Below are 21,864 nucleotides of genomic sequence, written 5' to 3'. Positions count from 1 at the left end.
ATCCCATGTTGTTGTGGCCATGGCTGTGGTGTAGGCTGGCAGCTACAGCTTCAATCTGACCCCTAGCTTGGGAACCTCCGTGTGCTGCTGGTGTGGCCCTAAAAAGACTAATTAATTAATTAATTCAAATAAAATGGTACAACCACTATGAAAAACAGCATGGAGTTCCTCAAAAAATTAAACAACCACATGGTCCAGCAATTCCACTTCTGGGTATTTTTCCAAAGAAAACAAAAACACTAATTTGAAAATATCCCTAGGTCCACTTACAGCTTAGCCAAGATATGGAAGCAACCTATCTTGCTTGACTGGATAAAGAAGATGCATGAGTTCCCGTCGTGGCGCAGTGGTTAACGAATCCGACTAGGAACCATGAGGTTGCGGGTTCTGTCCCTGCCCTTGCTCAGTGGGTTAACGGTCCGGCGTTGCCGTGAGCTGTGGTGTAGGTTGCAGACGCGGCTCGGATCCCGCGTTGCTGTGGCTCTGGCGTAGGCCAGTGGCTACAGCTCCGATTGGACCCCTAGCCTGGGAACCTCCATACGCCGAGGGAGCGGCCCAAGAAATAGCAACAACAACTAACAACAACAACAAAAAGACAAAAGACAAAAGACAAAAAAAAAAAAAAGAAGATGCAGTATATACACTCAATGGAATTATCACTGAGCCATAAAAAATAAAAATAAAAAATCTTGCCATTCCTGACAACAGAGATGAATCTAGAATGCGTCATGCTAAATGAAATAAGTCAAACAGAGAAAAAGAAATATTGTATGATCTCACTTATACGTGGAATCTGAGAAGCAAAACAAAACAAAATGAAAAGACACAGAGGGAAAAAACAGGTAGTTGCCAGAGGGGAAAGAGTGGGGTGTGCAACGAATAGGTGAAGGGAATTAAAGGGTACAAACTTCCAAGTTACAAAATAAATAAGCTTTGGGAATGTAATAGGCAGCATAAGGAATATGATCGATGACACTGTAATCACTTTGTATGGGGACAGGCGGTTACTAGACTTACTGTGGTGATCATTTCATAACATATTCGAATGTCGAATCACGACGAAGTACACCCGAAACTAACGTAATATTGTACATCAACTGTATTTCAATTTTTAAAAATGGTTAAGATGTTAGACTTTAGGTTATAGATATTTAACCACAAAAAATAAAATAAAATCAGAGCACAGACACTGCACATAAGGCACCGTAAGCGCTGATTCTCCCTGACCTATCAGACTGGCTGACTCAGGGCTTCAGGAAGCCTGAGAACTTTCAGAAGAGAAAAGGACATCTGGCACTTTGGGTCTGTCACTGCTTCTCTGAATGGACCATGAAGCTCTCTGCCCAACACGCACCATTCCTGCCCTGACTCCTCTCCTCAAGGCCCTGCAGGCTCCCCAGCCACCAGCCCTTCTCTCAAGGCCTCAACACAGTCCCTGCTGGAAAGAAGCCCAAATGTTCAAGGTTCAAGGAATAAGATCCCTCTGGCACCATTTTTTCATGGCAAAGCAGTTGCCACGCAACTGGAATATGGAGAAAAGAAATCCTTCAGTGTTGCGCTCACCGCCAGCAAAGGTCTTGGCTGCTCATGAAGGCAACTTCTTGACCCCTTGCTCACCCAAGGCCTCCTTCTGCCCTGTCCCTGTACAGATCTCCCCTGTCCAAACCCTTCCAAAGAGGGAACAGACCAATCCTATAAAAAAGGACAAAAGTCCTTTGGGGAGGGGTCTATTTTAAAGCAAGAATGCTAATAATGTCAGTAATGAAGCCAAATAAAAGTGGAAATGTGACAACTGTCTTACAGCAAGTGGGGAGAAGGTCTCATTCTCTGGGAGAACATCTCCGAGTCCCCCGTGAGTTTCCTTTAGGAGTAGTTCTACATTTATTAAAAGACACCATTCGTTTCTTTTCTTTCTAGAGGCGGTAACACAGGTCTGGAGCCACAAGATCTCGTCTAAGAAAGAACATTTTAAGTGCTGAAGCAAGCTTTTCAAAAAGCAACAATAGCAACAGCAACGAAGATTTGTAACATATAAACTGGCTAGAAATAAGGAAGAAGTCTACAAAGCCATCCTGGAAGTCTTCATGCTTGCAATGAATTTCCCCTTCTATCATGATTAACCAACCCAAGCACAAATCCACAGAACATGACCTGGAAATGCAAGAGTGAAACTGTAAAATTTTAAGAATCAACATAAACATAGCTAACTGCCTTAGCAGGCAACATTCAATTATATAGGAAAAGGTGATACCGCCTTTTCCGAAGACTCTAATTTAGAAAAGTCTTTCACACAAATTCTGTGACATACTCACTCTGAAACAGAGTGGATGAGACAATCATCCTATGAACATCATAAATTGCATGTGAAAGACAGTCAAGGGGTGCTGTCCCTGGTCACTTACCCTCACAGCCCAATGGGCCTCTGCAGAAGGTGGTGTAACCATCAAAGGGCTGCTGGTGTCATGCTGAGAAGAAAGAGAAACATTTTGCTGTAGCTGGCATAGAATTTGACTACAGTAAGATATGTTTATTGTAAGGATAAACATTTCAAAGTGCTTCCCCAAAGAAGAAAGACTTCAAAAAGTTAAACACAGGAGTTCCCATTATGGCGCAGTGGAAACAGATCCAACTAGGAACCATGAGGTTTCGGGTTTGATCCCTGGCCTTGTTCAGTGGACCCAGCGTTGCTGTGAGCTGTGGAGTAGGTTGCAGATGCGGCTCGGATCCAAAATTGCTGTGGCTGTGGTGCAGGCTAGCATCTGTAGCTCCAATTTGACCCCTAGCCTGGGAACCTCCATATGCCACAGGCGTGGCCCTAAAAAGCAAAAGAAAAAAACCAACCAACCAACAAACAAAAAAGTTAAACAGAGAATTCCCATGTAACTCAGCAATTCTACTCCTCAGTATAGACCCAAAAGAACTCAAAGCAGGTGTGTAAACAACACCCTGCACATGAATTATTATTATGTGCACTGACAGACAAATGGAGAGACAAAATGGGGTTGACCACACAATGCAATCTTATTCAGCAATGAAAACGAATGAAGTGCTGACACATGCTATGATGTAGACAAATCCTGAAAATGTCATACTAAGTGAATGAAGCCAGATGTATGATTCTATTAAAATGTCCAGAACAGGTAAATGCAGAGAGAGAAAGCAGATTAGTGGCTGCCAGGGGCTAGGGAAGGTGGGGGAAGAAATAGGGAGTGATTACTTAATGGGTGCAGGGTTTCCTTTTGGGGGGGTGATGAAAATGTTCTAGAACAGACAGAGGTAAAGTTACACAATACTGTGAATGCATGAAATGTCACCCAATTGTTCATTTTAAAACAGTTAATTTTAGGTTATGTGAATAATTTATGCAATAGGAAAAGAGAGAGAGGAAACAGAGAGAGACAGATACTAGAGGAACGTGAACATGAAGGATTCTGACACTTACAAATTTGGGCGGCGGCATGTTCAAATTCAGATTGCTCAAGGTAACTTCGTGGCCGCTCTGTGCACAGGCCACTAGTCTCAGTGCAACATAGAAACCCTGAAAATCCAAAAAAGGGCCAGGTGTAAACCCCACCCAGCTGGCAGTGGCAGAGCTGTCTATAGCAGTGGACTTTGGGGAGTGAAGGATTTCATTTCACTTAAATGAGGAAGACCACATGAAAGTTACTTACAGTGTTGAACAGAACTGGTCTCACCATGGGAGTCCTGTTTAAATGAATTCGCTAAAACAGACTTAGCCCAGAAAGTACAGTGTACTTTCTGAACACTGTAAAATTTCCAATGTATCTTTCAAAAACAATGAGCTCTCAAGATATAGGAAATGCTAGACTGTATATAAGAAGCAGATTACAGTTTAAGAATCTAAAGGACGGTTCAAATATGCATTGACTTTCTAAAAATGGTTTGAAATAGACATGGTTTTTGGGGAATTGACATGATTCACTGGGATCCTCATGGTGTCGCTAAAGAGAGCATCTCCCAATTGCACCACTCTGCCCTGCTCAATGGCCTGACATGGACTTCACCCCCCACACAAGGACAAAGGCCCTGAACTAGGCCGTCAGGGGCCTTGGCTCCTCCTTGCCCTCCTCCTAACCCAGAACTGGCCATGCGATGAGCTCAGTGGACTTGTGCAGCATGACCTAGTTTTTTTTTTTTTTTTTTTTTTTTGTCTTTTTGTTATTTCTTGGGCCGCTCCCGCGGCATATGGAGGTTCCCAGGCTAAGGGTTGAATCGGAGCTGTAGCCGCTGGCCTATGCCAGAGCCACAGCAACGCAGGATCCGAGCCGCGTCTGCAACCTACACCACAGCTCACGGCAACGCCAGATCGTTAACCCACTGAGCGAGGGCAGGGACCGAACCCGCAACCTCATGGCTCCTAGTCGGATTCGTTAACCACTGCGCCACGACGGGAACTCCGACCTAGTTTTTTTTAATTGATCAACTCACCTAAGAACATGGACTCTTTTTCAAGCTATACACACAACTATGGTTTTAAAAACTTTCAAAGTGATGAGCACTAGACCAGTCTTTCTCAGGCTGATGACCACAGGATGCTCACAGAGTGTAGAGAGAAGGGGATGTAAGGTTAGAAGAACTGCATTAGGAGTTAACGGGGTTCTGGAGTTTGCATTGTGGCACAGTGGAAATGAATCCGACTAAGTAACCATGAGGTTGCAGATTCGATCCCTGGACTCGCTCAGTGGGTTAAAGATCCAGTGTCACTGTGAGCTGTGGTGTAGGTCACAGATGGGGCTCGGACCCTGTGTTGCTGCGGCTGTGGTGTAGGCCGGCAGCTGTAGCTCCAATTCAACCCCTAGCCTGGAAACCTCCATATGCCTCAGGTGCGGCCCTAAAAAGACAGAAAAAAAAAAAAAAAGAGTTAAAGGGGTTCTCTTCCACAAGGATCCTCAGAACCCTTAACACAGAGGCATGCATTGTGAATCTCCATCAAGGGAGGACTTGCTGAGGGTGCTTTCCCGTTGGGTTGGATCACAGACCATGGGAGTCTAGGAACATCTCTTGAAATGTAGTTTGGGAAAGACTGAACAAAATTAAAATATGACCATTTAAAAATCCTTGGTAAGTACTATAAACTTCCACTTACAGAACATTCTTGAAACGACAGAATTATGTCAGAGAAGGAACCAGTGGTTCACGGGGTCAAAGTGTGACTACCAATGGGCAGCACAAGGGAGACTCTCTGAGGTGCTGAGGATGTTCTGATCCTTATTGTGGTGGTGGTTACGTGAATCTATGCAAGTGATAAAATTACTTGGAACTACATACACCAGAAACAAAAACCACAAAAAAGGGCTTGTAAAGCTGTTCAGCTCTGAGCCAGGCCTCCAGTTTAGTGCTGCACTGGCTCTACGCATGGCACTATGCTGAGAGGTGGGAAAGCATACACAGGAATTCTCTGAACTATTTTTTGGAACTTCCATGAGGGTCTGATGTTATTTCAAAATGTTGTGAAAACATTTCAATCGCTTGTAAGTACACAAAATATTAAAAGATACGCTAATCATGAAAGATGGCTCAGAGAGTTCAAAAGACCTTTATTTTGAAATGAAACCTTCTCATTTTAACAGTCTAATGGCCACATTTATATCTAGTAATACTTGTCAGTGGAGACAGCAAGGAAGGAAGTGCAGAGGTGACCCAGCCTGGGGGCTCTGGCCCAGCCCCTCCACATACTCTGTGTATACGTGTATATACCTGTTTGTCCAAGAACCCTTTACCTTCTGGATCGGCCAAGTCCCATATCTGTAGAAAAATAAAAATGTTCTTGAGTATGATCACCCATCACTGCCCATTTATTCATAAAACAGGAGCCACCAATGCCGCATGCGGGCTTTATATGTAAGTCACAGCAGCCTCAGACTCAGAGCAGGTGAATGACCTACACTCCTCCCTCCCCCTGGGGAGGGACACAGCAGTCCTTGGCAAAGCTGGGAGAACATCCAGGTGCACCAACTCCAAGGTCGACATAAATCCATAGCTGTCAAGAGCCCCAGGGGTGGTCCTGAGAGGTCTCTTGTCTGCTACTCACACAAAGGGTGGTGACTGCCATCAGAGCGTTTGGATCCACCAGTTATAGCCCCAAGAGACTAACAGTGGCTGGTCCACTTTCCAAGAGGAGTACATAACCCATGAAGAGGGGTCAGCACAGGCTGGCCTTCGCCTGCTCTAGGGGAGCCCTGAGGGTGGCCACGGAAGAGACACTGCTATCATTCATCACATACCTTCCCAAGGATAATGTCTGAGAGCCCAGACTTCTTTAGAAAAAGTGCAGCTTCACTGGCCCCAACTCGCCCTGTGTATGCTGGGTCTACCTGGAATTGAGGAGCAATACTTGAGACATGGCTTCAGCAACAGGAGCAGCAGGTAAAGCAATACCCATAACATGGGTTTCTGGCTGACAATTTGGAAAGAGAAAGGGACAAAAGGCCTCCCTGGGCTGTAATTCCGAGCTGTGCTTTCTGAGTCACACCCTCTCTAAGTTCAGTCCAAAAAGACACTAGTGAAAACTTACCTGCTTGTAATAAGATTCATATAATGGATTTCCAGTAGGAATCTGTAAACAAAACCACAGATACTGGTCAAAAGTAGACACAAAAGCTATCTGAAAACAAAGTGTCATCCCCTCATCTGTTATCACTAAAATACACAATAATGAAAATAAAAATGTATGCAACTTTCAAACGTCCTCCAGACACAAACTGAACTTTATTTTCAGACAGAGATATCACACTTACGCGATTTAGAAAAAGGACATGCTAATGCTTTTAAAAACACAGTCGTTCAGGAAGAAGCAGCAGCCCAGAGTCGGTTTCCAGTCCCTGAACAATGGGATTTCAGTGTGTCCGGGCTCTCAGAGGGAAAAGACACTCTTGGCCTTTAAGATTGTTCTCTGTCTCTGGAACCAGGACAGGAGTTTCCGTACGTCACAATGAATCACCAGTCACACAAGCTTCAGACTGGTTTCCCCACCCCAAGTCTCATCCCCACCCATCTTGTCCTCCACCAGCCACCTGCAGTACTGCACAAAAAGACCCTGACCTGCCCACAAGCCAGGAGAGAGCTGGCCAGCAACTGCTCCCAATGTGACAGGCAGGAAGCTCAAAGTCCTCAGCTCTGCACCAAAGACACTCTACTTTTGCCATAAGATTCCCCAAGACCTCACAGTTCAGAGAATGTAACCACCATGTCTGAGGCCATGCCTGGATTCAGCCCAGTTGGCAATCGAACCCCCAAACTTCCCAACCTCAGTGAGATACCCCCCAGTGGGAAGAAGGGGATCTGGAGGCGTACGATGGGGGTGCGGGAGGGAATTAAGTAGTTACTGTCTGTAAGGCTGACACATGTTGGTGTTCTACTGTGTGAAGGGAAAAAAACAAGATATCGCAAACCTGCTGTTGATTTAGTCACCTAAGAAAAGTGAAGAAGACACCATTACGCTTAATCACATGGGAGAACAGGTGTGTAAAAAAAGAACTAAAGAGAAGAAGGCCCAGGAAAATGAGTACCAGTTGAGAGGTGGGATGGCAGTGTCTATTTTAAAAGTCTTTGAATACACTGCTGTGCAATTTTTCATAATGAGTAAAACTGGTGAGAGCTGGGTTCCTTTCAGCTACGATCACTGATTTGAACCAGTCCAGCACTTACATACTGATGTGCTATAAAAAGTCAATTCAGGTTAAAAACAATGCCCCGATTACGGTCAGCTCCTCTGGGGGTTGCCAACACCTGCAAACACAGAAAGAAGCGAAAGTACAAGAACAACAGCAAGACAGAATTAAAAGAGAAGGAAGAGAGAAAAGATCTGAAAGGGGAGAGGGGAAAGTCAAAACAAAAGAAAAAGGGGAAAAGAAAGAGGGAAATCCTGAAAAGAGAGAAAAAATTAAATAGAACTTGAGAAAAAAGATGACATCAAGGAGAAGGATTAAGTGTACAGCTACAGCAGCTCCTTGGCCAGTGGCTTCCTCCTGCCCTAGGCCCTTGCCCAACACTGTCCAGGAGGAGGCTGTTACCCTTAGCTTCTTATGACTTCAGACAGCAGTGTCTACCAACACACCCTGTGTGACTTCCAGAGTTTGAAACTCTGCTTGAGAAATTCCCAGGTGGCTCAGCAGGTTAAGGACCAGGCATTGTCACTGCTGCAGCTCAGGTCGCTGCTGTGGCATGGGTTTGATCCCTGGCCTGGGAACTTCCATATGTCATGGGTGCAGACAAAAAGAATTTAAAAAAAACAAAAAACAAAAAAAAACTCTGCTTGAATTCATACAACTCAATAGAAAAAAAGACAAACAATCCAATTAAAAATAGGCAAAAGATCTGAATAGACATTTTTCCAAAGGAGATATACAGGTATGTGCAAAGATGCTAATCAAGATCACAACAAGATCCTACTGTATAACACAAGGAACTGTATCTAATCTCTTGTGAAAGAACATGATGGAAGATAATATGAGAAAAAGAATGGGTGTATATATATACATATAACATACATATACACATATGCATACACATATATACATATATATACACACACACATATATGACTGGGTCACTTTGCTATACAGCGGAAATTGACAAAACACTGTAAATCAACTATACTTTAATAAAAAAAAAGATATCACCTCACACCTGTTAGAAAGGCTAGCATCAAAAAGCTAAGAAATAAGTGTTGGCAAGGATGTGAAAAAAAGGTTAACTCTCATGCACTTTTGGTGGGAATGTAAATGGGTGCAGCTGCTATGGAAAACAGTATGGAGATTCCTCAAAAAATTAAAAACAGAACTACCACTCTGCAGCACTATTCACAATAGCCAAGACATGGAAAAAACTTAAATGTCCAGTGACAGATGAATGGATTAAGAAGATGCAGTACATATACATAATGGAATACTACTCAGCCATAAAAAGGGACAAAATAATGCCATTTGCAACAACATAGACGGAACTAGAGATTCTCATACTGAGAGAAATAAGTCAAAAAGAGGAAGACAAATACTATATGAAATCATTTATACGTGGAATCTAAAATATGGCACAAATGAATCTATCCATAGAAACAAACTCATGGACATAGAGAACAGACTTGTGGTTGCCAAGCAGGAGGGGAAGGAATGGGATGGCTGGGAGTTTGGGGTTAGTAGATGCAAGTTATTGCATTTCGGGTGAATAAGAGCGAGGTCCTGCTATACAGCACAGGGAACTATATCCAATCACTTGTGATGGAACATTACGGGAGATAATATGAAAAAAGAATGTATATATAATGTACATCTGGGTCACTTTGCTGTACAGCAGACACTGACAGAACATTGTAGATCAACTATAATAAAAACTTTTTTTAATAAAAATAGAACTACAATATGATCTAGCAATTTCACTTCTGGGTATTTATCCAAAGGAAAGGAAAACACTAACAAAAAAAACCCACATGCACCTCCATGTTCACAGCAGCATTTATTTACAACAGCCAAGACATGGAAGCAACCTAATATTTATTCATCAGTGGAAGACTGGATACAGAAAATGTGGTGTTCACATACACACAAACACACATATAGAGAAGAATATTATTTAGTCATTAAAAAGAAGGAAATCCTGCCATTTGTGACAACATGGATGAACCCTGAGGGCATTCTAAGTGAAATAAGTCAAACAGAGAAAGACGAATACAATGTGACCTCAATTACAAGTGGAATCTAAAAACAAAAACCAACAAAACAAGAAACCAAATTCACAGATACAGAGTATAGATTGGTGGTTGCCAGAGGTGGGAGTAGCGGGTAGACAAAATGGGCAAAGGTGGTCAAAAGGTAAAACCTTTTTCTTTTTTGTCTTTTTAGGGCTATACCTGTGGCATATGAAAGTTCCGGGGCTGGAGGTCAAATCAGAGCTGCAGCCACAGCAACACGGGATCAAGCCACATCCGTGACCTACACCACAGATCACGGCAATGCCAGATCCTTAACCCACTGAGTGAGGCTAGGGATCGAACCTGCATCCTCATAGACACAAGTGTCGGGTTCTTAACCCACTGAGCCATAACAGGAATTCCAAAAGGTAAAAACTTTCAGTTACAAAATAAGTCACAGGATAAAATGTACAGCATGATTAACAGAGTTAATAACACTGTATTGTATATCTGAAAATTGCTAAGAGTAGATCTTAAGAAAATGTTATAGTATGTATCGGTGATAGATATTAAGAACGGTGATCATTTCACAATATGTATATATAAATATCAAATCATTATGTTGTACACCTGAAATTAATAATAATGTTATATGTCAATTATAATCTCAATTTAAAATAATTTTTTTTATTTTATTTATTTTTTTATTTTTTTGGTCTTTTTGCTATTTCTTGGGCCACTCCCGCGGCCTATGGAGGTTCCCAGGCTAGGGGTCCAATCGGAGCTGTAGCTACCGGCCTACGCCAGAGCCAAGGCAACGCGGGATCCGAGCTGTGTCTGCGACCTACACCACAGCTCACAGCAACACCGGATCGTTAACCCACTGAGCAAGGGCAGGGATTGAACCCGCAACCTCATGGTTCCTAGTCGGATTCGTTAACCACTGCGCCACGACGGGAACTCCTAAAATAATTAATAAAACAAAAAAAATTCTGCATGCTTTCAAAACACATCTCCCCAGAGAGGAGTAAGGCCAACAGAGGAAGCAAAGTCAGGCAGGCTGTTTGTCATCTGTCAATAAAGGAGACAGAGCCAGATCTAGACAGTATATCACATGTCTCTGGCTCACAGAAATGGAAATGCACAGACCCCAAGGACCCCTCACCTTGACAACAAAGGTCCCCTTCCTGCCAGCAATCAGAGAGGCACAGGTCTGAAATGCATTTCCAGTGGAATTTTTTTTAAGATCTCATGATAGGCAAGAGGGAAGTTTCCAAGCTACTATAATTCCAATTAAAAAAAAAAAAAAGTTAGGAGTTGCCGTCATGGCGCAGTGGTTAACGAATCCGAATAGGAACCATGAGGTTGCGGGTTCAATCCCTGCCCTTGCTCAGAGGGTTACCGATCCGGCGTTGCTGTGAGCTGTGGTGTAGGTTGCAGACGCGGCTCGGATCCTGCGTTGCTGTGGCTCTGGCGTAGGCTGGCAGCTACAGCTCCGATTAGACCCCTAGCCTGGGAATGTCCATATGCCACGGGAGCGGCCCAAAGAAATAGCAAAAAGACAAAAAAAAAAAAAAAAAAAAAAAAAAAGTTAGGGTATTTAGAGCATAGAGGTTGACAACTATCTCACACTTCACAAATGGTTCTGAGTTTAGCTCTACAATCAGGAGAAGCAAGACACCTAATAGTATAGAAGAGGCTCTGAAGCCCCAGACTCAAAGCTTGGATCATCAATGCTAAGGTCTCATCCCATAGACATTCTCTGGCCAGGTGTCAATCACTAATGGAAAAGTACAGCATGCCTCAACCATTTCTCTCTAAGTACAGGAATCAATCTGAGTAACCTGGGACAAGGACAGCAGTTTGAGGTTCCGATTTAATCACACACACTTAAGGTACTCCAAAAGCAGAAGAGGAGAAAAAGGGAAACCACCACCAGATCTAATTGGCACTTCCTCTTACCACACTACTTCCTCCAGGGAACAGTGGAGTCACACCTGCAAGCTGCCCAATCTGCCATTGCAACAGAGCTGAAGACAATGCTGCTAGTGCCTCAAGCCCCCAAACGACACGCAAAGACCTCAGAAAGAAATAGCTCTCTGGTGCAGATAGCCACTCTGCTGGGACAGAGCCTTCTGAGTGCTAAGAGTGGGCACCAGAGCTGCCCACCTATGTCTAATCCTGACAAGTCCAGGCAAAGCTAGAAAGGGAACAGGCCAAGGGACAAGGCTTTTGGGCCAAGAGGCTGGAGACAGTTTTAAGAACGGAAGTCAGATGGAGCCTGCCCAGGAGGGCATTCTCCTCCACTAGCCCACTGAGCTAAGATACCACCTTTGAATCTGAATTATTGATGTGGTTCAATATAACTTTAAACCTGACCTTTCAGTTGGTCATTGCATCTTAAAATCCTAAGAGAGATGGCATAACAAGTACCCATGGCCTCTTTCCTCTATTCTTTAGCCGGGAGACAATTCACAAATGGGGTGACCAGGAGGGGAACACAGCAGGGAACAAGCTCTCATCCTTCTGTTGGGAAGCCTTTAAAACTCCACAGTTCATGGGAGTGCACACGATTTTAAAACTGGAGAAAACCAGCTTGAGATGAGGAGCACAGCAGTACCACTTTGGAAGGGGAGCCCTCTGAAGACCAGGGTTCCAGCCACTCCTAATCCTCCCAGGATTGAGTCCAACCACCTCTGATTCCTGATTTTACCTGTGGGCAGAGCTTTTATGCACAACAAAGCAATGTTTACTGGCCTTAATGGTTTCAAAATGACATTTGTAAACCAAACTCATTTTATGTTTCAAAACTTTTAGAAATGTATCTATGATTCCTTATTCTGATAAACAATGGATCACATTTACCGAGTGTTCACTGTTTTCTACCCTGTACCTCATTTAATTGTCTCACAATGCCATGGGGCAGGTACTACTGTTTGCCTCAATTTATGGGTGAGGAGACTGAGGTTATCTTGCCCAGAGTCACAGAGCCAATGAGCAATGGACTCAGAGGAGAACCAGGCCATGTGGGTTTTTGAACCTGCTTTGAACCTTGCAAAAACAGCCCAGGCATGACAGAGTCAGGCTTGGGGCCACTGCACAGCCTCCTGTGCACGCTCCCCTGAGAAAATGCAAACATGTGATTACATCTTGGTGCATTTTATTCAACAGATGAGGTCAAAGCGCAAGATTTAACTTAAGCATATGAACTGACCTGAAAGCCAGTGCAGCCTGTCATTTCACCAGGAAAACAGAGACCCCCTTAATGGCTGGTTTTTCAAAGCTGTTGCCAAGTTTTGCAGGAAGTTAGTCATGTAACAACAAAAGACACTGCCGTCTGAGTTCCTACTTGGAAAACCAGATACGGATGCAAGGGCAGGGCTAGAGAAGTGCTCACTTGATAGTCCTTATATTTCATCTTCCACTTTAGAATTTGTTCCCCTCAATGGCTTGCACAACCATTACTTTGGCAGTGTTCACAGCCCTCGAGGCAGGCCAGACTCGCTCAGCAGCACTCCAAGGGCATCAGCAAACACTGAGGCATCCTGAAGCTCCCTGAAACTGACAGGCAGTCTAAGCCAAAGCTAAGGTAAGCACTGCCAAGAGAACTGAGACATGAGAAAGGGCTTTCATAAAGTCTGAGGGAAAAGACATCCCAATTAAAAATTGAGCAAAGGATAAGAAAAGGTAATTCTGAAAGAAGAGATAGATATAGCAAAGTTAGGGGAAATGGTCAAGTTAGTACTGCTAAACAGAATGAAATGCCAGTCCTTGCTAATGGGTTGGCAAAGTCAAAGAGAGGTGCCATGCAGGGCTGGCAAAGGTGGAAACATATCTTGGGCCCGGCCGGTGGGAAATTAAACCGATTGTCCTCCTGGAAGCCAATGCAACAACATGTGATAAATGGGTATGCCCTGATATGCAGGTTTAATGCAATTCCCACTGAACTCCAGCAAGATTCTTTGTTGATACAGATAAGATTACTCTAAAATTTTATGTAGGAAAGGCAAAAGGACTAAAATAGCTAAAACAATTTTGAAAAAGAATAATGTGGGAGGAATCAGTCTACCTGATTCCAAGGCTTGCTATAAAACTACAGTGATCTAGACTGTGTGGCACTACAGGACAGACACACAGAACCACAGAACAGAACAACAAGCCCAGAAACAGACCCACATGGACATGCCCAATGGACTTGTGACAAAGATACAAAAGCCATTCAGGAGGAAAGAGGCCTTTCTGACAAATGATGCTGGAACAAGTGGCCATCCAGAGAGAATGAGCCTGGACATGACTCTCACACCTTCTACAAAACTAACTCCAAGTGGAGCATGGACTTAAATGAAGACTAAAAATTTTAGGAAAGAACATACGAGAAAATACTCAGGATTGGGGGCTGGGAAAAGACTTCAGACTTGCCACCAAAAGCCTAATTCATAAAAAGAAAAAAAAATCGATACATTGGACCTCGTCAAAATGAAAAATGTTTTACCTATGAAAGACCCTGATAAAAGGATGCAAAGACGTATTGCAACGCAACAAAGGGTGGGGGAAAAAATGTATACATGTAAGAATAACTCGATCCCCATGTTGTACAGCGGCGGAGGGGGGGGGGAGGAGGATGCAAAGACAAGCTACAGACTGGGAAGAAATACAGGCGATCTTGAACAACATGGGGGTTAGGAGTGCCTATGCTCTGCCCAGTCAAAAATCTGAATGTAATTAACTTACACTCAGATTACAGTCAGCCTTACATACAGTCCCTCTGTGCAGTTCCACATCCATGGAGTCAACCAGCCTCAGATCAAGTAGTTCTGTAGTACACACTGACTGAAAAAAAGCCACACATAAGTGGACCTGCACAGTTCAAACCTGTGTTGTTCAAGGGTCAACTGTGTTTGCAAATCATATACCCAACAAAGGACTAGTATCTGGAATATGTAAAGAACTCTTAAAACTCAACAGCAAAAAAAGCGAATAATGCAATGAGAACATGAGCAAAAGGCATGAAAGGACATTTTGCCAAAGAGAACATACAGATGGAAAATAAGCACATGAAAATATGTGTAGCATATCATTACCTAGGAAATGTAAATGAAAAACCATAGTGACAGGATTATCACAATACTGCATGTAAATCAATTATACATCAATAAAACTTTTAAAAATGAAAAAAAAAAACATAGTGACAGGGAACTATATTCAGTGTGTCGTAATAACCTATAACAGAAAAGAATCTGATAATTTATATATATTTTGCTGTTCACCCAAAACTAATAAAACATTGTATTTCTTTTTTTCTTTCATTTCTTCTTTTTAGGGCTGAGGCATATGGAAATTTCCAGGCTAGATTCCAAAGGTTATCTACAGCTCTCAAATGGGAGCTGCAGCTGAGGGCCAATACCACAGCCACAGCAACATCAGATCCTTAATCCACTAATCGAGGCCAGGGATCAAACCCACAACCTCATGGTTCTTAGGTGGATTCGTTTCTGCTGCACCATGATGGGAACTCCCCATACATTTGAATTTTTAAAAGATTATCTTGAGGAAATTCCCATAGTGGCTCAGCACGATGTATCCACTGAGTATCCACTGAGGATTCAGGTTCAATCCCTGGCCTCATTCAGAGGGTTAAGAATCTGGCATTGGCACAAGCTGTGGTATAGGTCACAGACAGGGCTCGGATCTGGCATTGCTGTGGCTATGGCATAGGCCAGCAACTACAGCTCCAATTCCACCCCTAGCCTGGGAATTTCCATATGCCGCAAGTGCAGCCCTAAAAAAAAAAGACCAAAAAAAAAAAAAAAAATCTTGAAAAACCACAGTGAAAGGCCACCACATGACCCATCAGAATGGCTGAAAAAACAAAGAGCAACACTAGTGAGCACACAGAGAAACTGGATCACTGGTACTTTGCTAGCGGGAATGTAAAAAGGTAAAACTCTGGAAAACAGCTTAGCAGTTCCTTTAAAAAACAAAAACACTAAGCATGCAACCATCACAGAACCCAGCAACTGTCCTGGACATTCATTCATCCAGAGAAAGGAAGACGTAAGTTCACAGAACATCCTGTACTCAAATGTTCAGTGCAGCTTTATTCATAATTGCCCAAAACTGAAATAAGCCAGATCTCCTTCTGTAGACAACTGTTTCAATGAACCATGGTCCCACAACACCATGGAATACTACTTGGTAATGAAAAGGAATCAATTGCAGATACACACAACAACCTGGGGGACTCTCCAGAGGATTACAGTGACTAAAAAGATTACCTACTCTATGATTCCACTGTATATTATTAAAATGTCAAAATTATAGAAATGAACAGATCAGTGGCTGCCAGCAGTTATGGAAGGAATGGGGTGGAAGGGAAGTGGGTGTAGATGCAAAAGGGCAACCACCAAGATTCCTGTGGGGATGGAACTGTTCTGCTTCTGACCAGAGCAATGTCAATGTTTTGGTTAGAATGGTGTCCTACAGATTTGCAAAATGTTACCATTGGAGGAAACTGGATAAAGAACACACAGGATCTCTGTATTTTTTTTTTCTTTTGTTACAACTGCTTATGAACCTACAATTATCTCCAAATGAATAGATGTATATATGAATATATACATTTTTTAAATTTTTTTTATTTTTAGGGCCGCACCTACAGCATATGGAAGTTCCCAGGCTAGGAGTCAAATCAGAGCTGCAGCTGCTGGCCTACACCACAGCCATAGCAACGTGGGATCCAAGTTTCATCTTCGACCTACCCCACAGCTCACGGCAACGCAGGATCCTTAACCCACTGAGTGAGGCCAGGGATCAACCCCGCATCCTCATGGATACTAGCTGGGTTTGGATACTACTGAGCCATAACAGGAAGTAGTGAAAATATTTTTTAAAAAGAGACTTAGGAGATCTCACAGCCAAACAATTTCCTTGATATTTTTAGATAAGGAAATTTGAGTATGGACTGAGTATCAGCTAATACTAAGGAATTATTCATTGTTTAAGTTGTGGTATGGCATTGTGGTTATGCAAAAAAAAGTTTCAACTATCAGAAGTACATACTGAAATATAATTTCTAAGATGAAAAAAAACATAAATAAAGACATTTGTAAAACATTGGCACCTGCTGTAAACGGGGGGAGAGTACATGGGAATTGATTAAACACTTTCCTCTACTTTTAGTGTGCTTAAAACTTTTACATAATTAAAGACCAACGTTTGATGTGTTTCTGCTCTGGCAAGGCACAAGATTCTTCAGGTTTAAGTGTGATAAAGGAAGAGTAGCTTTATCACTGGCAGGTTCGCGTTCAAGTCAAACAATAAAGATCAGCATTTTTTTAACACACATAGGGCCTCCCACTGCTCTAAGGTCTTTCCTGGGAATCAGGAATGATCAGATATGCAGGAAGACGGAAGGGCAAGGACTGCAGGTGACAGTCAAGGACAGAAAATAGTTAAGAACTGGATAAGTCAATAATGAATTCCTGTGTCTCCATGGGATAGAATACCACAAAGCAATATTAAAACAAAAACAAAAAACAAACAAACAAACAAAAAGCAGGCAGAACGTTTATGAGTGGATATAATGGCCAGATATTTGCTCAAGTGAAAAGGGAGGGCCCAACCAGCATGCAGTTATGACCTGGCTGGAAGGCAAAAAAGCCATCACATCCACATGGATCTACACATAGTGGGACGGCCATCACACACGTACAGTGCTTTATCCCTGCTTTCTGAGTTCTCCAGTGTTCTACATTAGAACACACTTCTTTTCTCAATAGGGCAGAGAAGCGAAAGGGAGATGCCAAAGGAGAGAAGGATCTGAAGGAAGAGATAGGATTCTCCCTGGGGACCCAAATGACCACTGTGACAAAGCACCAGCTGAAGACATGTGCCCGCCACTTGGCACAGATGTGGTGCCTCTATCCAACCCATGCAGAACTCCGGGCCTACGGTGGGGACATGACATGGGGGAGTTAGGTCTGCAGGCCCCCCTACATGGAGAACCAACGAGCAAGAGAACCACACCTGGAAGTTTAGACACACAGTGAAGCACCAAGGTGAACAAGCCAGGCAGGGAAAGTTCAGGGTGAGAAGCCATTTGGAGGAACACAGAATCAAGGAGCAAAAGCTTCCATGCTCTCAGAAGACCAGTGCTCTCTGACCCATTGCCCAGAAACAGAAGTAAGGAAGAAACAAGGGTCACTGGAGGCAGCCTTCTGCTCCAACACACTGCCCTCTGCAGGATGCAGGACCTACGCTGGGCCTCAAGGGTCAGGAAAAACCTACCACCTCCACCCATACCTCTCAGCCATGCCATCCCATCACCAAGGGAGGCAGGAGCACAGAGGTCAATAACTCCACCAGACAGATGTAGACTCAAGTCCTACCCTATCACTGGAATGGTGTGCAACCCTGGGGAGGCTGAGCAGCTGCTCTGTGCCTTGGTTTCCTCATTTGGAAAAGGGAAAATGGGTGCCCCCACCACTGGAGATTGACAAAGGGTGAGCACTGGTGCAATGCTGGCTCTGTCAAGTCCTATTCTCTCACTCATCATTCTCCTTCCACCAATTCCTATCCCCAGAAATGCCAACCCCACCCTGGCTGCACTTCAAGCTACCAAGCTCCTCCTACCCTTCTCTGGAAGAGTGATACACCCTTGCATTTGCCAGCTCTCTGCTCTTGGACGTGGGAGTTCACTCATTCACTTTTTAAACATTTACGTGTTGAGTTCGCACTATGAGGAGACAGAGGACACAGAAGCATACAGGACAGTGCCCTGAGGCTTGAGAAGGGGGAGAGGCAGGGAAAGCAAGTCAGGACTACAGTGCAGGTGCCTCGGGATATGACAGTGGGAGCACAGCCAGGGCCTCCAGAGCAAGGGATCGGCAAGGCGGGCTCTGGAGCAGGAGACAGCAGGAGCATGGGGTTGTTCAGCACCATTTCAGTCAGGTGGGAAGGATGGGCACAGTGAGATGACAGGTCTGTGCACCCCTTGCTGAGAGGCCAGAATGCAACCTGAGTAAGACACGTTCATGAGAAATAAACTGAATATGCACTCGGCTCCTCAGAGAGGGTAACAGGATGGAGGGAAGGAAGTGATCAGGGAGAGACTGCCACTGTCCTCCAGGAAAATAAGGCCTAAGAAAGGCAGCCATTCATGGCATGGGAGGGAGAAGGGCCATTCACCTCTAAACACGTTTCTCTGGGATGTCCCTATAGGCCATTGAGGTGGAAATCTCACTGTCATTTGAGCAGTATCTACAGAGTGTCTGCCTGGTCCCAGGCGCTATCCTCAGTGGGGGGTGTGGCAATGAATAAAGGGATTCCATCCTAGCTTCTCAGAGCTCCTGGTCCGGAGGAGAATGTCGTTAGTTGTGATAACGTGCACAGCACACTACCAAGTGCTATGAGGAAAAGACAGGATAGAGGGCAAAATGACACGTCTGAGAGGGAATGGAGACAGTGGCCACCCTGGCTGAGACTGCCCCAGGGGACTCACAGGGGCCAAGTCTTAGCAGTAAGTAACCCCACCAGAACTGGGCATCCACAGCCCACTTTGCATAGTGCTCCCAACCTTCCCCAGGCATACCCTCAACCTTCCCACAATTCCTTTTCTACATCGGCCACCCCAGGGTTCCAACATCCCTACCATTCTCTGACCTCTGGCCCAGGGTCCCCCCCAGAGCAGGGCAGGTTGGCAGTTCTCTGTGCCTCCTCCCCCTCCCCTTTATAGTGGCATCATCAGCCTCCCAGCCCCACTGTCCTATAAAGCCTCAGGGCCCTCTAGGCACCAGGCACTAAGCCAGGCTCCCACATGCCATAGCGAGCAAAAAGACAGTGCCCACCACCATGGGGCAGAGCATCACAGTCTGGTCAAGGAAGAAACACACAAAGGCAAAAGAACAAACCCACCGACAGGAGAGGCACAGAAATGGAGCTTTGTGCTGTCAGAGAGGGAGGGAGGGAGCAGGCGGGCAGAGCAGCAAGGGAGGCCTTCTGACCCCCTCCTCGCTCTGCACACACCTCTGCCCAGGCCCCAGGCCCAGCCTCTCAGCTGGCAACCCACGCTTACTTGCCTCCCTCTCCATCCCACCTAGCACATGGTCACGTCCCCTGCTCGAAAAGACCCTCGGTGGCTACAGAAAGGGTTTGAAGTTCCACTCAGCCATGTTCTCTGTGTGCCTACAGGCATCTCCTGGCCCTGCCAGGTCAACTTCCCCTCAAATTCCCCACACGCGCTCGCTCACAGATATACACACACAGCCATCAAGCTCCAACTTCCTTCTGGGTCTGGGAGGTTGCTCTACTAACCACACAGAGCACCTTTCACTCTAGTCATGGGGCATAAATTATTCCCCATGGAGGGGGATGGGGGTGGGGGGGTGGAGGGTAGATCCTGCCTGCTAAAAGCTAATTACCTTCCAGCACCAGCGCCAACCCCCCTGCTGTAAGAAGCCTCCCAAATTTCCAACTGAAATGAATCCCTCTGTCCCACATTCCCATAGCCCTGAATTTACAAAAGGGACACTTCTTAAAGTCTTCTTGGGGGGGGGGGGCGGGGTCATCACACAGAAGTTCTGAGCCTGGGATCAAACATGCACCACAGTAGTGACATGCCAAATCCTTAACCACTAGGCCACTAAAGAACTCAAAGTCCAATTTATGTTAAGCTTACTGTAACGACTGGGGCCCCTCCCTTCACTTCATTTCTTGAGAGGTGGCGGTTTCACATTTATTCCATCTTGTGCAATGCTGGTTCCAAATCCTTGGTAAAAGTTTGTTCATGGAGTGGGTGGGATTTTGATGGAGCCTCAGGAGGGAGGGACTGAGATGGGTGGAGAGCAGTCAGCATTTCGGCAGACACAGCTCCACCACTCAGTGGCATAGTGAAGACAAGCCACGTGGCCTCTCGGGGCCTCAGCTGACCCATCTATAAAATGGAGATAATACAGTGCCTGCCCTGAGAGCTCCTGTAAGTATCAAATGAGAATATGCAGGTAAAGCATACTCTACAAAGGGAAGCCATTATTGTATCTATTATTAAGGCCGTTGCTATTGTTACTGAAACAGGGACAGGCTTTATCTACAAAGAACCATGAGGAGAAGGGAGAGAAGTCAGGCAAAGCTGTGTGTTGCAGGCATCAAATCATCATCCTTACAGCTGGCCATGCCAAATAATCTTATTACCAAACAATAAAATATTTCACCCAACACTGAACACAATGTAGTACGTATTGCACGTCTTCTCTCTCAACTCGTTGGCTAAGCTGCTCCCAACACCAGGACAGACAGTTCTCTTAGTCTCAGTGATTGTTTAAAACATAAAATTTCACAAACAGTTGTTATAAGTACATACCTATAAAAACCCATTTACAGGGTTGTGAACTAAATAATATTTTCTAACATTAAAAACCAACATTCAGGGAGTTCCTGTTGTGGCTCGGTGGTTAACGGATCTGACTAGAAACCATGAGGTTGCGGGTTCAATCCCTGGCCTTGCTCAGTGGGTCAAGGATCTGGTGTTGCCATGAGCTGTGGTGTAGGTCACAGACACAGCTCGGATCTGGTGTTGCTGTGGCTGAGGTGTAGGCTGATGGCTACAGCTCTGATTCGACCCCTAGCCTAGGAACCTCCATATGTCGCGGGTGCGGCCCTAAAAAGACAAAAAATAAACAAAAAAAAACCCCAACATTCTAAGGCTTTGCTACACAAAATATAGTTCTGAAGACCACCAAATCAGCATCACCTAGATGCTTGTCAGAAACACACAATCCCAGGGAGTTCCCATCATGGCTCAGAGGAAACGAATGTGACTAGTAACCATGAGGATGTAGGTTCGATCCCTAGCCTCGCTCAGTGGGTTAAGGATCTGGCATTGCCACCGTGAGTTGTGGTGTAAGTCACAGATGACGCTCGGATCTGGCATTGTTGTGGCTGTGGCCACAGCTCCCATTCGACTCCTAGCCTGGGAACTTCCATCCATGGGTACGGCCCTAAAAAGAGACAAAAAAAAAGAAATGCACAATCCCAGAAAAGAGTGCATTTGGCCAATACCATTTATGCGGCCTTTCTGTGGGAGGGATAATATTTCAGGATTTTTTCTTCTTTCAATACTCAGCACTTCCTATTCTGTGCCTTTAAGGCTCCTGGATGCTATTCAGTCTTTCCACAGCAGGTGCAACACTATTTTTCAAGATATTTTAAGGAGACAATAA

The 21,864-nt window shown here is 44.5% G+C and overlaps 1 protein-coding gene across 50 annotated transcripts in view; it reads right to left on the bottom strand.

Annotated features, from left to right (window-relative positions):
• Window positions 1–21,864, bottom strand: part of EPS15L1 (epidermal growth factor receptor pathway substrate 15 like 1) — a 104,068-nt gene that overhangs the window by 71,941 nt on the left and 10,263 nt on the right. For 24 of the 50 annotated variants that reach the window (XR_014837459.1, XR_002341604.2, XM_085012494.1 and 21 more), the window contains exons 2-6: window positions 6,536–6,577; window positions 6,246–6,335; window positions 5,719–5,766; window positions 3,443–3,538; window positions 2,403–2,465 (exon numbers count right to left, since the gene is read on the bottom strand). Coding sequence is in view for 46 of the 50 variants with exons in the window: in XM_085012494.1 (XP_084868620.1) it covers window positions 2,403–2,465; window positions 3,443–3,538; window positions 5,719–5,766; window positions 6,246–6,335; window positions 6,536–6,577 (339 nt within the window). In the remaining 4 variants the exon portion in view is untranslated. The remainder of the gene's footprint in view (window positions 1–2,402; window positions 2,466–3,442; window positions 3,539–5,718; window positions 5,767–6,245; window positions 6,336–6,535; window positions 6,578–21,864) is intronic. The other 26 variants (XR_014837460.1, XM_085012495.1, XM_021083587.2 and 23 more) reach the window with 3 other exon arrangements.

Source organism: Sus scrofa, chromosome 2, assembly GCF_054392235.1.
Source record: "Sus scrofa isolate SSC_HxYL_T2T_F1_AM1 chromosome 2, Sscrofa_HxYL_maternal_Yorkshire_Landrace_v2.0, whole genome shotgun sequence".
Lineage (NCBI taxonomy): Eukaryota > Metazoa > Chordata > Mammalia > Artiodactyla > Suidae > Sus > Sus scrofa.
This window is presented reverse-complemented; position numbering and strand designations above follow the sequence as displayed.